This window comes from Oryctolagus cuniculus, chromosome 5, assembly GCF_051225735.1.
Source record: "Oryctolagus cuniculus isolate XC-2025 breed Fujian yellow rabbit chromosome 5, ASM5122573v1, whole genome shotgun sequence".
Classification (NCBI taxonomy): Eukaryota; Metazoa; Chordata; class Mammalia; order Lagomorpha; family Leporidae; genus Oryctolagus; species Oryctolagus cuniculus.
In genome coordinates, this window is record NC_142871.1 from 93,160,579 (window position 1) to 93,181,432 (window position 20,854).

General features: G+C 39.5%; 1 protein-coding gene and 1 non-coding gene across 5 annotated transcripts in view; one reads left to right on the forward strand and one right to left on the reverse strand.

Moving 5' to 3' along the window:
- HMGN3 (high mobility group nucleosomal binding domain 3) overlaps positions 1–12,562 on the forward strand; it is a 31,436-nt gene extending 18,874 nt beyond the window's left edge. Inside the window, exons 2-7 of one of the 4 annotated variants that reach the window (XM_008263133.4) lie at positions 2,556–2,606; positions 8,049–8,078; positions 10,267–10,317; positions 11,422–11,535; positions 11,654–11,753; positions 12,091–12,562. In XM_008263133.4, coding sequence (XP_008261355.1) covers positions 2,556–2,606; positions 8,049–8,078; positions 10,267–10,317; positions 11,422–11,535; positions 11,654–11,753; positions 12,091–12,104 — 360 coding nt within the window. In that variant the 3' untranslated portion in view covers positions 12,105–12,562. Of the gene's footprint in view, positions 1–2,555; positions 2,607–8,048; positions 8,079–10,266; positions 10,318–11,421; positions 11,536–11,653; positions 11,898–12,090 lie in introns of those variants that run through there. The other 3 variants (XM_008263132.5, XM_008263134.5, XM_017345246.4) reach the window with 3 other exon arrangements.
- Positions 12,563–18,727: 6,165 nt separating this feature from the next.
- On the reverse strand, positions 18,728–18,835 carry LOC127493317 (U6 spliceosomal RNA). The gene has a single exon (XR_007923376.1). It is a non-coding gene; the product is annotated as a U6 spliceosomal RNA (small nuclear RNA).
- Positions 18,836–20,854: the final 2,019 nt, after the last annotated feature.

Consider the following 20,854-nt stretch of genomic DNA (forward strand, 5'->3'; position numbering starts at 1 on the left):
GTGTCACAATTCACCGTTTGTGAAGTGCTTCCTGCAACACCTCGCTTGATCGTCAGTGTGTCCCTTTGAGTTAGATGTCATTATCTGTCATTTGTGGATGAAGAGCCTGAGCCACTGTGATCAAGTCATCGCCTCAGATCACACAGCTCTGGACAGAGTCACGATTCCAGCCAGGTGCCTTGTGTACACTTCCTGTGCTCATGTTGTAGTACCCTGCTGGCCCCAGTATAATCATTGCCTGTTCCTGACTGTAAATATGTTAACGTACCTGTTAGTAGAAAGCCCTTCTGGAGCAATGGCCTGGAGTTGTAATTCTTCACATCTGAAGTCCTGTGTTCATTCATCTGAAGTCATCTACACTCTCAGTATGCCTGCTTTTCCATACAGTCTCTTTCCAAGTTTCTCTTTTTGAGTAAGTTGCATTCGATACATATATTTTTAGGTTGATATTTTTTACCTATCACTAATCCACTGCATAGAAGAGTATTGAATATATTATTATTAACCCATTTTTCTGATAATAGTGATGTGCTGCCTCCATAACTGCCTCTTGATTGCAGATAGAGTACCTTGGACTGAACCTACAACAGAGGTCCTTATGTTTGGCCAGAGGTTGGGCTTGTATCTGTGGAAATAAGCAAAGCTGAGAGGCACACCTCAGAATTATCTTCATATGCTCAGACTCCCTAAGATTCAGCTGTCTCCATCTCTTCTTACTGATGTAACACTAGATCTGTGAACCGGACACTCCTGAGTAAGACAGTGGGAACCATAGAAAAAACTCAGTCGTTATGACAGAGAAGGTTCACAAAGGAGAGATAAAGAGTTGGTCCATTTGGGAACAGGAGAGTGGTCCATGGACATGGGAGGTTCTGGAAAGAGGGACCTGATAGACTGCAAGCTCCAGAGAACAGAGAAGGTTCACTGTTTCCTTTGCCTTGAAGGAAGCTTTGTTTCCAAAAATATTCATACGTACTTAAGACCTGTGTTTTTTCAAACTGTTTTATTATTTTAGGTTTTTAATTCAGCATTTTATATGAACTTTCTGTGTATTTACCTTGCCTAATGGTTTTTAATCTCATTAAATTAATAAAATAAATTAAATACACAATTTCCCTAATCTTTTCTATATTATTTAATGATACATGTGTTGCTTCTAGTTATTTCACATTAAAAATAGTACAAATAAAATATAATTTTACAAAGTTGCTTTTTTGAGTCCAATATTTGGAATTACTGGATCATCCTGTAATCAATCCTATGGGTCTTTTTTATATTACCAAGATGTTTTTGGAAAAGACTTATCAATTTATTTACAGTATTGTCAGGACCACCAAAAGTGCATTTTATGATCTTCAAAATTTTGTTCTCATTTTGTCAGATGAGACATTACCCCACAGCTGTTTCATTTTGCTACTTGCATAATTGTATTGGGTGTTATATTCATATCAACTGTTCACTTGTGCTTGAAGAGCCTGGGTATTCACTGCTTCATGTACTTATAAAATGTTAAGTTATTTAATTTTCTAATTAATTTCATTGTTTTAATATTATTTATTAACTCAGCCAAAAAATGTTGGCATATGTGGAGTTTCATGTGAATCTAAAGTATGTGTTACTTTCAAATATAAGGAAAATATAACTAATGTTTTCCCCATTGTCTGCAGCATATAAAAAGTCAGGTTTGGGCTGTCATAGGAGTGGGCAAGTGCTGCCCCCCAGGGATGGATCAAACTTGGAACAGTCGGCTTGGGTGGCAGGGTGTCTGTCATGCTGATGCTGGAGTTGATAATGGAAAGGATTATCAAGAAATGGACTGGAAATCAAAGCTAGGCAAATATAGAATGAAAATGCGTTTTTGTGGTTGGCCTGGACTTCACCAGCATGCAGCCCTTATCTTAAAGGGGCAAGGTGACTGGAACAAGCAAGGGAAACAGTATCCCAGGTGCCCCGATACTGACTATTGGTAGTAGAATTATCAAAGATAAATGAAAATCGCTGGGATAGGTGTTTGGTTTAGTGGTTATTTAGTGCCCATGTCCTCTATCAGAGTGTCTGGGTTTATTTTCTGGCTCCTGCTCCCCATCCCAGCTTCCTGACAAGGCAGACCCTGGGAGGCAGCAATTGATGGCTAAGGTGGTTGGGTCCCTGCCACCCACATATGAGACCTGGATTAGGTTCTTGGCCTAGCCCCAACCCAGTCTGGCTATATAGGGCATTTGGGGAGTAAACTAGTAGACAAGAATGTGTTCTCAGATCTCTCTCTCTGTCTCTTTCTCTCTGCCACACCTCCTCTCTGTTTCTTAAATACCTTTTAAAAATGGAAATGGTCAATGAATATTGAGAGCAGAGGCTCACATCAGTTAAGAGCAGTTATGCAATTCAATGCTGTGTGTTTCTGTGTTAAACTCTTCTTATAAACTTCCTTTTTCCCTGCCTGCAAAGAAGTCTGCTGACTTCTCTGTCCAAGGAATTAAAATAGCTTTTTATGTTTTAGTCCTCATCTAATGTATTTTCCAATTTAAATATAATTCACTGATGTATTTTCTTTCTAGTCTCCAGAGAACACAGAGGGCAAAGATGGATCCAAAGTCACTAAACAGGAGGTAGGTGTGTCTTTAAGATCCTGCATTTAATTATCAAAATTGCAATTTTAAATATTGTTCTTGTTGCCTGCATCTGAATGGATACTACTGTAAACAAGATTGTTGAGACTAAGTAAACCAGAGGTACGTGTCTGTGTGTAGTCTCGCCTGGCCTTGGTATGTTTCAGTTGAGTGCATCCATGAGGCATTTTCCATTTCCTATGTTGTTTCTGTGTCTATCCCTTCGTCCTGCTGTCTCTTAAAGCAGATACTGGGAATTCCTTCAGGGCAAAGAGTGCGATAATAGATAAATTCATCAAGGAGAACGGAGTCTGCCTTTCACTGCGAAAATGAAAGACTGTTGATTTCATAAACTCTCTGCCCCAGTGAGTGAATTATAAATTATTTTTTAGGTTCTGAATATTTGCCTAAGAGGAGCCATGTCTAATATCAAAAACAATGGAAGGATACACAATATGTGAAAGTATTAATGCTTTATTTTTTTAATTGAAGAAACTCTCAGGGTATTATAATAATTAGGCAATAATTCAGATATGCTCTCTGTTGAAATATAATGACCTCCCAAAAGCTCAGAACTTGGAATAGATACTTATATTTGACCCTTCGCAGTAACACTATGAATGTCTGAAAGGAGATGGACTAAAAAGTAGGAAATGAGATGTAACTGTGATGACAGCCATTCCCCTACAGCTCTTACATTTGAACTTATAAACTAAAAGGGTCATGAGAGAGAAAAAAAAAATATCTAGTTACAGATCCTTTGATTGGGTTCCTATTGTTGTGGTTAATAATTTAGAGGAGTTTGTCATGATATCAAAACTCCTACATGGTATTTAAACAATGAAATTCATTCTTTGAAATAATCTTTAACAGAATCAACAAAGAAATAACTTTAAAACAAAACTGCCTGTCTCTACCATGTATTTAGCATTCATCGACAGTTTGGAAAATCATAAAGTTTGTGATCCAAAGTCAATGTGCCACATAAATGCTAGAACCAAACAAAAGAAAATGATAAATGCCTGGATTTTCTTGGAAAATGGCAAGATATAATTTTAGGACAGTTGGCTAAGTGTAACTAACCTTAATGTTTTTAGATTAAGGCACCAAAAAAAGCATTTGGATTTCTCCGTAAGGACTGACATTTGAATTGATTTGTCAGTCAGAAAACCTAAAAACCTTCGCACATGGTGGATATTGGATAGCAACAACAGTCTTCCCTTCTCCACTAAAAAGCAAATCAAGCCTGTTAGGATATATATAACGGATATGTGTGTGTATTTGCTTACATAGTTGTCTTACACATATTCTTTTTTAACCTTACATTCTTATTATTTCTGTTGTTGATGTTTGTTGTTTTACATTTCATTTTATTTTATGTCAATATATTATATATTTTGATATTATTACTATTAACCACAATCTTTTCTAGGCAAGACTTTTTACCTATCTTGTAAGCCAAAGCCAGCTTAAAACCTAACGGCAGGGCATTCACACAGTTGTGTGAAAAGTGGAATGGTCAGTCAGTTAGCAGTTAAGGGTTAAAAACTCTGAGACAGTATTTGGATTGATTTCTTTTCCACTAAATTAAAATTCAATTCGGATTGCATTTTCCAGTTATATCATTGAATATGCACAGCGTTGACTCTGGTGAATGGACAGCTATAGCAAGGGAGGTCCTCTTCGAACATCCTCCACCACTGCTGTGAATTTCAAAGTGCTTTGTGCACGGTGCAGTGCTTTAGCAGAGAGGGATGATAAATGACTGAAATAATGCATCACAATCATTACACTCAGCAATTTACAAAGTCCTTTCACATCCATTATTTTGTCTGATCTGCACAATAACCCTAAAGGAGGAGGCCAGATTCTTACCTTGACAGAGACATGCGTGTACCTGTCATGCTCCCCTGTTCTGTCTGTGGATCCCACAGGGAACAGAAGCAAAACTCTTTGCCTTTGTGGAGCTTGCATTTCAGTGGGCAAGGGAGAGTCAAAATAATTGGATATTTACTATGAAGAAAAAATACATCAAGGAAAGAGAGTAGTAATGTCAGAGAAGCACTATCTTTTTCAAAATAGGCAGATATTATCCCTGTTTTAACTACAGCAAACAGAGAAATAATACCATTTCCCCTGGGTGCCTCTACTTGCCAAGTAGCGAAGCAAGAAAGATGTCTTAGTCTCCTGATCCCAATTCTCTGACCTCCCGGTCCGTTTGTTACAGTCATGAAAATCTGGTAATCCAGTGTCCATTTGTCAGTCTTCTCCGATCCCCAACCAAGACTCTAATTTACAGCTTTCCCTCTGTCCCAGTTTTGAAAAGAGGAACATTTCTATGTAACCTCTTATTTGTTTTTGAGAATCAAAAGCAACTTAACTGTTGGGTTTTGTTTGGAAACGTGTGGTCAGCATCAGGACCATATTGTTTTCTCATAAAAATAAAATACTTCCAGATTTCAGTAGAACTGTCCATATGTTTCCAGCAGTATTTGACAAAATCCAGTGATCTGATTCAGCTTGGATCTGGCTATCCCTGTGCACTTTGACATGCTCAGATTGGAGTTCCACGTTGCTTTTGCCACCAGGCCCTTAAAGTTGAAGACTCCACATCCCCTAGAGTAGCCTTTGCTTCCGATGTTCCCTGCATTTACATACCACAGTGACAAAGCCCCGCCCTTACTGGTTTTGTCCATCTTGTGATGACTTTTCCTTCAAAAAGCTTTCCTTCCCTGCCTGAGATCCACCAGTTTTCCTGAGAATGCAGGCTTAATCGACAAGTCAGGTGAAATTCCTAATGTCCCTTTGTCCCCTCACAGGCCTGCCCAACAGCCTGAGTCTCCAATGAGTACTTTAAATGCTAATGTTTTAAAGAGTAAAAAACAGCAGTCTCGCCTATTTCGTATCCAATAAATATAGTCCAATCATTTATAGATTTAAGGCTGTGAATGCTGACGGGACTTTCCAGGAAGGCGTCCACACTTGCATGCATAATCAGTCCTGCTAACTGAGTGAAAGACAGTCTCAGTCTCCACTGTTTGCCGTGAGAAAGAAAATCACTTATGATGGTTACTGGAAGGGAAATTTTAAGAAAAGTCTTTTTTAATATGATATAGAAGAGCTGGTAAAGTTTATACAGGAAGTTATAAAATGATTTTACAGTAAAAAAATAAAAAGTATTTTTTAAAGGACGATTAGACAGCCTGGAGAGGCAAACTTTGTTTTTGCATTTATTTCCTAGGCTTTTACATTTTGAATTCTTGTGCTGAATTATAAAAAGGTGTTAAGTCCTGTGGATCAGAACGACTTTCAGGCCCTGTAGAGCAGTGTTTGGATTGCGCTGTCTCTGGAAATCCTCACTGGGTCTGTTCAGTACATTCAGGTGTTCAGAATTGCCATATGTTTTGGGTGCTTAATCTTTCCACTCATCTCAGCATTTACTGAGGATGTCTACTAGGTAGGTATTTGAGCTGCAGAAATGTAGAAGATAGCCCTGTGTGGTAGGAGCCACAGATGTGAGACAGATGAGGTGAACAGTGAGGGTAGGCCAACATCAAACACATAGGTTGACACCGAGCAGAGAGTCAGATACATTTTACTCACCTCTGTCTAGCATGGCAGCTGCCAATTTTCCTCTTGGAGGCTGTCACTCTGTCTGCTGTGCTTCGCTTGTGAGATGCTGTGGATAGTTCTGGACACCATGCCAGAGCTTCGAAGCTGAGCTCTGTTTGGTAACTGGCAGGTGGCTCTTTGTTCTTCCAGGCTCTGAAAACATATTGAAGGGCAAGGCACTTGCTTACTGTATGCTGTGATGGATAAAGTTGCCCTTTTTTTTTTTTTTTTTTTTTTTTGGTGATACATATTGAATGTGAGTAACTGTCCTGGGAAAGGCATTACAGAATTTTGGTTCTGATTTCCAGGGACTTGTGAGTCCATCATCATGAATGCACCCATGGTAGTCATAGCTGGCAATGTGGTCTTTTCTGTGGAGAATCTGATACACACCCTCTTCCCCTACTAATCCCCAGAAAGGGCTTTGGACCGAGCCCTCTGCCGAGCTGTGCATCCCCTTAATCTGTGCAATGAATATATCCCAGCCGACTGCTTCACCTGCACGGAATCTTATTCCCAGTGCATTCTGCTAGCTGGCCTTAGGTCCAGCTCTGATCTTTGCTTGAGACCTCAGGGTTAAAATTATTCATGGAGGCTCTGGCTCTTCATTTCCTTCTGTAGTTCAAAGAAAGATGAGTTTAGCTTCTCTGGCTCCTTTCAGCAAGAAAGTTCTTAGATGTGGAGATGACAAGAAATATTTCTTCCAGTTTGGCCTGACCACTGACCTAGACTGACCTAAGGATGGCATCAAGAATTTTGTGATTGTGCACAGTCACGGCACGAGTACCTTCTGATCGTTTCTGCTGACCTTAAGGAAAATTATTTGACACACGTAGGCTACTGTAATGAGGCAACATCTGTATGAGGCAGTACAAATTAGGGAAAAAGTTGAATTCATTTATTCAGATTTTCTTGAGTAGTAGTATGTGTTAGGGAGTCCGCTGTTTGACTAGAGATAGAGCAGTGAATAAAGCCGACAAAAGTGTGGAGTATTTATTTCTGGAGCGCTTTTAAAGAAAGGCGATTGTACTTTGCGAATGTGAGATCCCTTGGGGAGCCAGCTTCTGTTGGGCTGTCATAGAATGTCAGAAGTGTGCACTGTTAAATTTTCTTTGCAAACTTATTTGCTGTTAACGTGTACCATCTTTAAAGCAGAAAAGATTTCCTAAAAAATATCAATCTCTACAGAGTTCTCCGAATTTTCTAAACTTTGAAATTAAAAGAAGAGATGAGAGAAATTTTTGCTTGAGCGAATTCTTTTAATATCTGCTCATGATAGATAAGTATGTTCATTGTGCTACAGTTAAAAAGAAGTCTTTCTTGTTAAGTGGCTACGATTTGGAGTCATCGTCTTCTCCAAATTAGCAGAAAGATGAGAAACTCCTGCTACCTCAGTTTCTGTGTGGTGATAGAAGTTTCTTCTTGTATTAACTTACAAGTTTTAGTCCCAGTTTTAAGGAATAAGAGTCAGACCAGAGACTAGTTCTTAAATAGCACCTCAATGCCCCTATTGTCAGCTTTATCACAAAAATAGAGGTTATAGATTGCGATGAAGTTCAAAGTCACCTTCCTTCCCCATTCTCGCCCACCGCAGCCTTCACTGCGCAGCGGTTTGCGGATACAGCACACCTGCACTATTTGGAACGCACTCTCCTGAGTGTTGCCATGTTCCGGAGACTTGAAGTACCCCTCCTCCCCGTGCTCACCTGCAGAGGGCGATGGAGGTCATTACAGTCGTTCAGAAAAGTCGGGTAGTTGGAGATGAAGTTTCAAAATCAACCAGGCTGTGTATCCTCACTGAAGACAATGTTTTTTTCATTTCCTTTGCAGCCCACCAGACGATCTGCCCGATTGTCGGCGGTAAGTACCCTTTGTCCAAAGCAGCAAAAATAAAGGTGGTGTTACCCGTGGCTTTGTGGGTTTTTTTGTTTTTATTTTTGTTTGTTTGTTGTTGCTGTTGTTTTCATTTTGGAAATTACCTGGATTCACCGTTTCAGGCAAATTTGACCAGTGCTGCTAGGCTATTTTCTTGATTGGATGCACTGGTGAAAAGCAGTGGCCAGCCCCCTCCGGTGAGGTCGCATTTGCCTAGATCTCTGACACACATGTTCTAAGCCAAGGTGTGCCTGACTACAGACCCCGCCGGCTCCCTCTCTTCCTCACCACTCTGCCCTGCTTGCTGGCTCGTGTGCCCTTCCCTGCTGTGCTCCTGATGGGCCAGACCTCATGCTGCTAACAGACAGATCTGTTCGACTCTGGTGGAAGGTTCTGGTTAAAATTCCCTCAGCCCAGTCTGCCCACTGAGAAGCTAAGGAGAAAGGCATTTGCTATCACAGGAGTACAAGTGTGGATCCCACCCGCAGTCTTCAGCTGTGCATGGAAGAGCGTGTTAGGACTGGTTCCGAAGTGTAAGGACAGCCGAGGCTGGGGTGGGAAGAGCCAGTGTTCCACAGGAGTCCCCCAGGGAGTGATTATCAGCCACCTTGAAGACGTAAGAGTTGGGAGGTGCTATTGTGACTCCGTAGCCAGTTCAGAGAATAGACTTTGTAAGTCAAAGGAAAGCCAACGTTTACAACAAGGCTTTTCTGGGCACCTGGAAGCAGCATGTGAGTACCTTCTGCTGGGCTGTGGCACCGACACAGTCTCCTCCAAGGCCAGCAGGGTCACAGACTACAAAGTCTCCTTTCCCAGTTCTATCAAAACACTTGAATGCCGAGTCAGGGAGAAAGATCTGTCCCACAAAAAATTATGTAAAATTAAATTATTTGCTGTAATTTGAGAAAATGTACATGTTAATATATCAAAACTTGGAATCACAAAATATTGCTGTATCTGGGAAGCAGACTACAGATTTAGGGTGAAAAGAAAATTAATAAAAATATTTCTTTCTTTAAAGCTCAATTTCCTTTCGTTTTTTTTTTTTTATTTGAAAGCTCAAATTGGCTAACAACCGATCTTCTGGAATTGGACTGTCTACAGGTTTCACTTTATGCTCTTGATGAAAAGGGCCAGATTCAATATGAACCTGAACCACTTAGGGACATTGGGGAGAAACATGTGTTTTTCTCCACAGGGGGAAATCATGGCCAGTGGTTTCTATTTAAAAACATTCTTCTAGTGCTGGGAGAGATACTCACTTATTTTTCTCTAGCTCTGTAGGAGAGACATTTGCCTGAAATATCTGCAAATAGCTTATAGTCTAAGCTAGCTATCTTGGGCCAGTACCCCTGTGTGCCACCTGGTCTCTGGCCCTTAGGAATCTCAGGGCTAGAGCTCTGTGGCGTGGACACCATAGCCCCAGCATTTGTGGACCCTGCTCATAAGAATGGGAAAAGGACCACATGAGGCAGGAGAAAAAGGGTTTCCTAGGAAGTTCTTTAGCCAGTAATATCTGTGGGGAAAAAATATGAGACTTTTGGCTTTAACAGCAGAGATTTTTGTCACTATAATTGCATTGTAATAAAAATGCTCTAGAGCCGAACAAGTCCAGTGTCTGGGTGGGAGAGTCCTACCTAAAGCGGACATTGTAGAGTTGGATGCAGACTATTGGCTATAGAACTTGAAATCCACATCAGAGGGGGAAGGATTTGGAAATGACTTTGAAATGCTTTGCAGGCAGCAGTCTTCATTCCTGGATGGGTTTTGCGTATGATTGTGCTGGGATTCCTGGACTGTTGTGAAGCCATTGTGACAAAATTCATTGAGTCATTTGGCCAAGGGCCTGACTCATTCCTCTTGCCGTTGTGCTATGATAAAAGGAAGTACAGAGACATCAGAGATAGAATCTTAACCCTGTTCCCAGAGAGCTGTTCTGGACCAGGGAATAATGAGTTGGCTTTTCCATCTCATCTGCTGCTTACTTCCAAACCCAAGATGAAAATAGTTAGGAAATGCAGAGGTCTTTATGCTGTTACCTAATGCTGAAAATAGGACAAGAGTTTTTTTTAAAAGGAACAAAGAGTCAAAATGAACAGTTGTCTTTTGCAATCCATTTGTGTCCCTTGGGTGCTATTGTCTTTTTCAATATTTGTATAATGTGTCTTTCCAGAAACCTGCTCCGCCCAAACCTGAGCCAAAACCAAGGAAAACATCTGCTAAGGTAAAAGGTGCTGCCCACCCCCTCCCACCTTTGGCTTTTTGAACAATGCATACTTTATAGTCCCATATCAAAAAATCACCCAAGGAAAGACCTCGTTCAGTGATTCAGGGTGAAACATATGACCAGGAAGCTGTTAACCACTTTACCGATTCTTACAAGGCACAAAGCACAATTTTATCGTGTAACAGGCATGTGTTTTCCGTTTGGTCCATGAGGCACAGGCTGTCAGAGTGTGTTACTCTGAGGTGCCTTGTATCCAAATGTTGTCTGGCAGCTGCCTTCTGAATACCAGTTCACATAGCACTCAGAAAGGGAGAGGGTGGGGGAGGGGGTGGGCCAATGCTCAGAGCTGGGGGAAGGACTTCCAACTTCGTATCTGATGGTCGAAGGCCAATGTCATGACTAATCACAACAGTACAATAATAAAGACCAGCAAACGATTATAGAGCCCTTGTGGTTGGCCAGACACTGTTCTGGTTGCTTCACTCTTAGAACCCTCCAGCCAGTCCTCTTGAGGTAGGTACAGATGTCCTGTTTTGCAGAGGAGGAAACTAAAGCGTAGCGTTATTAAGAAACTTACCCAAAAATGGCTTTTCTATACTTTGCCGTTCAGAGCACTGTGCCAGGTTATGAATTCTTTGCAACTAGGTGGATAGAGTAGGTGATGTTGGAAGCAGAGCTCACCGGGTGGCTTGATCTGAAACCGAGGAACATTTCTGCGTCTGGGCCTTGGTTCTCAAGCACCCCTCTGCTTTCTGGCCGCCTAGGCCACATGTCTGCCTGAGAGATGTTTCCCTGGAGGCAGCAGCTGAGCCAGTTCCCGGCTTGGTGGGCTCTGCATGTGGCAGGGCCACAGCTCACAAATGTGTGTGTGTGGGGGGGGGAGAAAGCCTGGTGCTTTCCACGGAAGGGAAAGTCCGGTGGATTTTCTAAGCGTGTCCCATTTTCATAGAGACTCTGTGTAACTCAGTTGCAAACCCAGCCCAACTGGGTTCCCTTTTGCCTCTCTGCTTCACCATTTTTGGGCAGGAGGCTGCCTGTGCTGAGCTCACATCACTCTGTGGTTAACATCCTTTGTTTGCCTGTGCTTTGATCCTCTGTTAGAAAGAACCTGGAGCAAAGATGAACAGAGGCGCTAAAGGGAAGAAGGAGGAGAAGCAGGAAGCTGGAAAGGAAGGTACTGCACCATCTGCAAATGGTGACACGAGAGCTGAAGAGGTACTTCCCATCAAACCCCCGCTGACTGCGTCCGTGTCTTCAGAGAGACCGCTCCATTCTTCAGCCAGTGATAGCACGCTCATAATGTCTCTTTCTATTGCCTGTAATGTAATTGCAGATCCACATCTCTCGCTCAACTGTTAATGTCTCAACCTCCAGAAGTACCCCACCCAGCACACTGTCAGTAAAGGGGCAGATTGAAACAGTGAGAGTTAAGGGTACAGTAGAAAATTCTGCATGTTTGCAGTGACTAGAATCAGATAGTAGCGTGGTGTTTTTTTTGTTTTGGTTTTTGGTTTTTTGGTTGTTTTTGTTATGAACAGTGGGACCTCACAGGTAAGGCTTCTGTGGTTGCTTGGAAAGTAGAAAGCAGCAAGTGCAGCAGTGTCCGCATAATACCTCCAGCCTTGTCTGTTTTACACCCAGAGTTGAAACAGGTGGTGTGGTGAAGCCATGTGAAAACAATGCTCAGAAGTGTGTGTTGGTGGGTGGACTTTTCTTTGGTTGTAGTAGTTTTAGTGTAGTAACTATGTATTTTTTCTTTCTTTTACACAGGCACAGAAAACTGAATCTGTAGCTAACGAGGGACAATGAATGGTCATGAAAAATTGGGGTTGATTTTGTGTATCTCTTGGGACAACTTTTAAAAGCTATTTTTACCAAGTATTTTGTAAATGCTAATTTTTTTAGGACTCTACTAGTTGTCATACAAAAATATATAAGGGTGGACATTTTACCCTCTCATAGTCATGCTTTTTGGAAGTTTCCATAATCCTCAAGTAAAATAAATATCAATTTAATATTGGAAGCTGTGTGTAAAATTGATTTAGTATTCCATGCACTTGCTTTAAAATTTTAGTCCTGTGCATACTGTGGTGTTTTTACTGTGCGTATTTGAATTTTTCTAGAGCAATAATCAGTGGTGCTTTTGTACCTAGGTTTTATGTGATTTTAATGAAACATGGATAGTTGTGGCCACCTGCTGACTACTTGTGGTTTAAAATAAAAGGTTTTCTTGTCTGCAAAATATCTGTCTGTTGGTATCTTTACTATGTTTAGGAACTGTTTCATTTTACTCTTGCAAGTGATATAGAGAATTGCTGTAGTCTGGGCCTTGGTGGTATCCCTAATATATCAAACTGCATTTCTTAATTTTCTGGCCTTTAACATTGTTATTATTTTAATAAAGTCATTTAGGACTGCTAGTGTGAAGAATTCCATCTGTTTCACTTTATACCTGAAGTGGCCAGCAATGATTACCATATAAAACATTTGATTTGTTTTTAAGTCCTTAAAAACCAAGATAGAGTTCTGCTACCCCAGAGCAAGTAAAAAAAAACCATCAGCTTGGGCTCACCTTTGAAAATCTCCCCCTTTCAAATTAAGACTCAGTCACGTTTGTGCTCAAATGCTTTCTTGATCATCAGGAATTTCACAGCCCAGAAAGTTCTTTCTCCAACATGACCACACTCAGCCTTGCAGCAACCTGAAAAGGGCTTGGCATAGGTATCATTAGAGCTCCTCTGTAGGCTAGGAAAGAGGGGCTACTAGAGGATGTGACTAATTGGAAGGAGAAAATCCAGCCACCAATTGTTTGTGTTTTAAACAATGTCCTTCTGGCTGGTGCCGCGGCTCACTAGGCTAATCCTCCGCCTGCAGCACCGGCACACCGGGTTCTAGTCCCAGTTGGGGCGCCGGATTCTGTCCCGGTTGCCCCTCTTCCAGGCCAGCTCTCTGCTGTGGCCAGGGAGTGCGGTGGAGGATGGCCCAAGTGCTTGGGCCCTGCACCCCATGGGAGACCAGGAGCGGCACCTGGCTCCTGCCATCTGATCAGCGCGGTGTGCCAGCCGCAGCGCGCCGACCGCAGCAGCCATTGGAGGGTGAACCAACAGAAAAGGAAGACCTTTCTCTCTCTCTCTCTCTCACTGTCCACTCTGCCTGTCAAAACAAAAAAACAAAACAAAACAAAAAACCACAATGTCCTTCTGTCTATGAAAGTAGATAGCAATGCCAGACACAGAGGAGCTATTTATAAATGTAATTTGTTATTGTTTGAGTCTCTGAGAAATTGGATAAGTGTGTGAGCACCCAGGAGAGCTGAATTCTAGGGATTCTGCTCAGAAGAAGTCTCGAACATTTTAAGATGAAGAGAGATGCCTGTACCCAGGAACTCCTACAAAAGTTAGTTGTCCCTCGGGGCGGTAAATGCTTTCAGATGGTAGTTATCAATTAATTATAAAAACAACGTCCCTTCTCCAGCTCACATTTTGGGGCTGAAATTTGTCTCATTGTCCCAGCTCTGTTAGTCATCAACTGCAGATACCAGCCACATCCATTCTGTACAGAATAATCACATTCATAGTTTCCTTGGCTTCTGATTTAAAAAAAAAAAAAAAAGATGGGCATGGTTCATGAATTTTGGATATGCTGAAAATCACTTTCACCTCAAAAATTCCCAGTATCTACTGAACACTTGACAAAAATATTTCAACATGCTATTAGAACAAAACTGAAGTACATTATTGGCTGCTTTCCCATTCAGAAGTGGACTATAAACTTCATAGATCTACTCTTCAAGAAGTTACAGGGGTGGGCATTTATTTAACCTAGTGATTAAGATGCTGGTTGGGATATCCATGTTCCATATCAGACGCCAGTGTTCAGTATCCAGGTCTGGCTCCTGACTCCAACTTCTTGCTAGTGCAGACTGTGGTAGGCAGCGCTAATGGCTCCAACAGTTGGGTTTTTACCACCTACACGGAAAACCTAGATTGAATTCTAGGTTCCAGGCTCCTGGCTTTAGCCTTGGCTCAGCCCTAGCCATTATAGACTTTTGGATTGTGGATTACAGATGGGATCTTTTTTTTCTCTCTCTCTCCCTCTCTCAAATAAATACAAGTTTAAAATAAATAACCTTTTTAAGACGTATTTAGTTATTTGAAGGGCACAGCAACAGAGAGCACAGGTAGGGACTGAAAGAAAGACTCTTCGATCCACTGGTTCATTCACCAAATAGCTGCAAACAGCCAGGTCTGGGCCAGGCTGAAGCCAAAACCTAGGAACCCCATCCTAGTATCTCACAAGGGTGGTCGAGACTCAAGCACTTGGGCCATCTTCTACCGCCTTCCCACGTGCATTAGCAGGAAGCTAGACTGCAAGTGGAGCAACTGGGACTATAACCAGGACTCTGGTATGGGATGTCAGTGTCACAAGCAGTGGCTTAGCCCACTGTACCAAAACACTGGCCCTAAAATAAATTAATTAAAATTACAAAGACCATATGGGTGACTTAGAAAAAAATAGGAGAGGTCTTTTCAAGTTCATAGGAAATGCACATTATCTTTTAATTCTGCTTTCCACAACTTTCTGTTATTTTAATTTTTAATTCATTTTTAACAGATTCAATGTGAATTTTAGATAGAATTCTGAGAACATAATGATATTCATTTCCACCGTCCCTCCATTCCTCCCTCTCTCCCTCCCACTCCCCTTCCTTCTCCCTTTCTTTCTTTTTAGCTTTTGAGATAACATATTTTAAATTTATAGTATAGTAAAAAGGTTTACCAAATAAGTTTAACAAGTAGAAAGCAAAAAGACCCTAGTTTAGTAGGAATATAGACAATAGCTATAACCAATAATTGAATGAAAAAAAAAGACCATTTTACCCATATACATAAATCTTAAAGTATTATCATAGTTCATTGAAAACTGTAGTAGTATAACATTCATTTAAAAAAAAAGAGAGAGAGATCTATTTGTTTATTTGAAAAGCAGAGTTAGAGAGAGAGGGAGAGACACACAGAGAGTGACAGAAATCTTCCATCCACTGGTTCACTCAAGTGGCCACAAGGGCCAGGGGCCCAAATATTTGGCTCATCCTCCGCTGCTTTCCCAGGCACATTAACAAGGAGCTGGATGGCAAGTGGAGCAGCTGGAACTCAAAATGGCACCCATATGGGATGCCGGTGTTGCAGGCTATGGCTCTACCCTCTGCCACAATGCCAGCCCCATGCTAATACAACATTCTTAACCATTGGTTTGAAAAAGATATAAAACCAAGTTTTACAAAGCTATATTTGCAGCAATTCTGATACACAAAGACATTTCTTTTTCTTTTTTGTTTGCTTTTTAAATTTAACTCCCACTATATAAGGGAGAACATGTGGTATTTCTCTTTCTGGGTGCAGCTTATTTTGCTCAACATGATGTCCTTCAGTTGGGTCCATTTTGCTGCAAATGGTAGAATTTCATTCTTTAGTCTATTGTGTGTATGTATATATGTATATGTACATATATATATACAATTTTATCCATTCATCTGATGATGGACACCTTGGTTGATTCCAAATTTTGGCTGTTGTGAACAATGCTGCTCTACAATGGTGGTGTAGGTATCTCCTTGATTCATTATGTTCAAGCCTTTTGGTTACATACCTCTTAGGGGAATTGCTGGGTCATGTGGCAAATCTTTCTAGGTTTTTAAGAAATCTCCACACTGTTTTCCACAGTGGCTACACTAATTTACATTAACACCAATGCTGTGTAAGTGTTCCCGTTTGTCTACATCCTTGTCAACATTTGTTACTCTCTGTCTTTTGGGTTTTGCCATTCTGACAGGGATGAGGTGATATCTCATGTGGTTTTCATTTGCATTTCCCTGGTGGCTAGTGATGTTGAAAATTATGTCATGTATTTTTGGTCATTTGTATTTCTTGTTTTGAAAATTATCTATTGAAGTCCTTTGCCCATTTCTCAATTGGATTGGTTGTATTTCTCTTGTTGAGTTTTTTAAGTTGCTGATATATTTGGAATATTAGTCCTTTGTCAGGTGGTTTGCAAATATTTTTCCCATTATGTCTCCTCGCTCTATTGATCACTTCCTTTGCTATGCAAAAATTTCTGAGTTTGAGATAGTCCCCATTTGTTTTTCGCTTTTATTGCCTCTTGGGGATCTTGTCCAAGAAGTTGTCCCCTACACCAAATGTCTTGGAGTGTATCTTCTATGTTTTCTTTCAGCAACTTCATAGTTTCAGGTTTTAAATTTAGGTCTTTGATCCATCGTGAGAAGATTTTTGTATGATAAGAGATATGGATCTAATTTCATTCTTCTACATATATGCATCCAGTTTCGCCAGTACCATTTGTTGAAGAGATTATTCTTACTCCACCTTAAGGTCTGAGCACTTCTATCAAAAAATATGTATGAGGATTAATTTCTGGGCTTTGTAGTCTGTTTCATTGATCTGTGTATTTATTTTTAATGCAGTACCATGTTGTTTTAATTACTATAGCTTTGTAGTGTGCTATGAACTCAGGTATTGTGATGTCTCCAGCTTAATTTTTCTTGTTCAGAATGGCTTTGGATATTCTAGGTCTTTTGTGATTCCATAAGAATTTTAAGATTGCTTTTCTAGGTCTGTAAAGAATGTCTTTACAAGGATGCTCACTCTTACCATTGCTATTCAATATAGTCCTGGAAGTTTTAGCCACAGCCATTAGGCAAAAAAAAAAAAAAAAAAAAAAAAAAAAAAAAAAAAAAAAATCAAAGGGATACAAACTTGGAAGGAGGAAGTCAAACTATCCCTCACCTCACCCCAGTTAGAATGGATTTCATACAGAAATCAACAAACAACAAATGCTGGAGAGGATATGGGGAAAAGGGTACCCTAATCCTCTATTCCTTGTAATGTAAACTGGTTACAGACACTGTGTTAGACAGTTTGGAGATACTTCAGACATCTGAATACAGACCTACTCTATGACCCAACCATCACACTCCTGGAAATGAAATCAGCATATGAAAGAGTTATCTGTACCCCCGTGTTCACTGCAGCTCAATTCACAATAGTTAAGATATAGAATCAACCCAGATGCCCATTAACTGAAGACTGGATGAAGAAACTTTGGGATGTATACTCCATGAAATACTACACAGCGGTTAAAAAATGAAATTCTGCCATTTGTAAAAAAATGAGCACAACTGTAAAACATTATACTTTGTGAAATAAGCCAGTCCTGAAAATACAAATACCGCATGTTCTCCCTGATCTGTGGTAACAGATTACCTAAAAGGGAATCTATAGAAGTGAAACTAACTCTTTGAGATTTGATGACTTTGAACAGCCCTTGTCTCGACTGTTGAGGAACAGTTTTTTTTTTTTCTAGCTGTTTGTTAAACTCTATACTTAGGGTAAGGTTCATCTTATTTGTATAAAGTTAATTGAAAATAGATCTTAGTAAGAACATTCCTCAACAGAACCAAAGCAATTTATGGCATACCCGCAGCCAGCATTCTATTGATGATTTCTTTCATCAATGATCATTTTCATTATAGAGATCTTTCAGTTCTTTCGTTAAATTTCTTCCTAAATATTTGGGTTTTTGTGGCTATTGTGAATGGGATTTCTTTCTTGATTTCTCTTTTCAGTGAGTTCATCATTAGCATACAATGAAGCAATTGTTTTTACTGAAATGGTTTATCAATTCTAAGAGCTTTTTGATGGAGTGTTCATGTTTTTCCATGTACAACATTATGTCTGCAAAGATGGATAATTTGACTTCCTCTTTTCCAATTTTGATGTACCTTATTTCTTTCTCCTCCCTAATTCTTCTTGCTAAAACTTCCAGTACTATGTTGAATAAGAGTGGCAAAAGTGTACATCCTTGTCTTGTTCCAAATCTCAAAGGAAATGTTTTCAGTTTTTCTCCATTCAGTATAATATTGCTTGTTGGTTTGTGATATATAGCCTTTATAAGTTTGAGGATTGTTCCTTCTAAAGCTAATTTGTGAAGATTTTTATCATGTAGGGGTGTTGAATCTTTTCAAGTGCTATATGCTTTTTGTTCTTCATTTTTTTGATGTGATTTATGACATTTATTGATTTGTGAATGTTGAACCATCCTTGCATTTCTGGGATAAATCCCACTTGATCATGATGTATAATCTTTTGGATGTGGTTTTGGATTCAGTTTGCTAGTTTTTTGTTTGGAATCTTTGCATCTATGTTCATTAAGAATACAGGTCTCTAGTTTTTTCATATCCTGTCTTTTGGTTTTGGTATTAAAGTAATGCTGGCCTTATACAAAGTTTGGCAGAGTTCCATCTTGTTCAGTATTTTGGAATCATTTGAAAAGTATTGGAGTTACTTCCTCTTTGAATGTTTTGTGGGATTCAATAAAGTAAATTCATACTTACAATATGGAATGTTTCACCACTTTGCATGTTATCCTTGTGCAGGAGCCACGCTAATCTTCTCTGTATCATTCCAATTTTTATTGTATGTGCTGCCAAAGAGAGCACTCCACAAACAGTCAGAATCTCACAGATAATCACTACATACCATTTTGTTTACAATTATACATGTGTTTATGTATGTATGTATAGATGCATATACACGCACTCACATATTAGTATATATATGCACACAGAATTTCTAAAGAAGGAATCATATTGTGCATCCTACTTTGAATCCAGTGAACCAGTAAACTGTAGTTGAGGTGTAGATCATTTCTAATAATAGAAATGTTGCTAGTGATAGCCAGGGAACATGCTTATACACAAAGTTTTTTTCTTATATCAATATTTACACTTAGCTAAACACTTTCCTAAAAATGGAATAACTCAATCAAAGGAAATGTACATTTGACAGTTTGACTATTGTCAAAAATGTTGTATCAATTTCTGCTTCCATCAACAGCATTTGAATACCCTCTCTTCCTACCTTTGCCAGCACTCTTATTTTGGTCAGTCTAATAAATGAAAAATGTATCTCACTGTCTTAATTTTGAATTTAATATATTACTAGTAAAATAGAGCTATTCTTATGTTTAACAGTCATTTGAATTTACTCTGGATTCTGATTTTGTCTGTTTTTCCATTGGGTCAGTCTGTTTTAAATCATTGTTATTCCTAATGACCACTGATGCCATTACTTCAATTTCACATGGGTCAGTGGTTCTGCAGGCCATTGGAATGTGTCTAATTAAATATATGGGTATTGTCATTGACACAGTGACACAATGAATACTGTGTAGCCAGTAGCTACCTAAGTAACCCAAGAACCCCAAGTTCATTTCCAAGAACTAGGGGAGAACTCACTGAACATTCAGAACATTAATAATATGCCACCTGTAATCATATGGAAAAATGGGAATGCCCATCCACTGTCCTACTTACCTACATGGTGCATTTATAAATGTTAGAAAAAGGTCCTCTTTCTCCAAGACAATAATTTGCTAGTTGGGAAAATCATCAAAATTGCATGAGTCTACAATGACTTTGAGTCGAAAGATGCCCTCTGTAGTTGAGTTGCACAACTGGTACAATCCTAAGTGGTGGTCTGCATGCTTTAACTTCTTCCTGAAAGCTCTCCAATCGATTCTGGTGCCACACTAGTGGGTTTTAAAAGGCACATGGCCCTGAAATTCCCAACTATAATTTCTCAGAAAAGATAATCTCACCCTAAAAGTCAAGTTCCATTGGTTTAACAATAGGTGAACCAACTCCTAAAATCTGGAATGTTTATTATATAATAAGGAGGATTGAAACAAGGAATGAAGTGAAAGCTTCTTTCTCCAAATTTTAGGGGACTCTCTGTTCACTAGATGAACAACAGCTATCCTTTAGGTTGCTAACTGTAGCTGGCTTAGGGAAGTCATCTCAGCTTTTAGCTATCACATGCTAACATGTCTCCACTTGGGATGTCTTGCATTTAATCAGGAATTCTAAACTTTTATTTTTATTTTCTATTTATTACTCTTCTGAGGACACTGATTTAAACTCTTATAATTATAATAATTAAGATAATAATAGCCATAATTTATTTAATACCCTGTAATAAGCACTTATCATAAATTATCTTAATTTGGGAGAAAATTTATGAGTTCTTGAATTGTTTTAATAGAATGTTCCTATCTTCTATAAAAATAAGCCACATTTTCTACACCAAATGGAGGTTCAGGCTCACTTGAAGCTGAAAAGGTAACTGTGATTTTTGTTCCTCTACCTTTGGAAGGAGAGGAAAGCCCAGTTGAAAAGTGATATTTATGAGTAAGAGTTCATGTCTTGAAGTAGGCAATGATTTCCTAGTTATGACACCAAAAGCACAAGAAACCAAGCAAACAATAGATACATTGGATGACATCAAAATTAAAAACCTGAAAAAGTGAAAACCCATAAAATGGGAGAAAATGTTTTCAAATCATATGTCTGATAAGTATCTGGAATCCAGGATATACTCATATAAAGGACATTTACAATAAAAAAAAATCCATTTGAAAAATGGGCAAAGGATTTGTGTAGGCATTTCTCCATAAACAT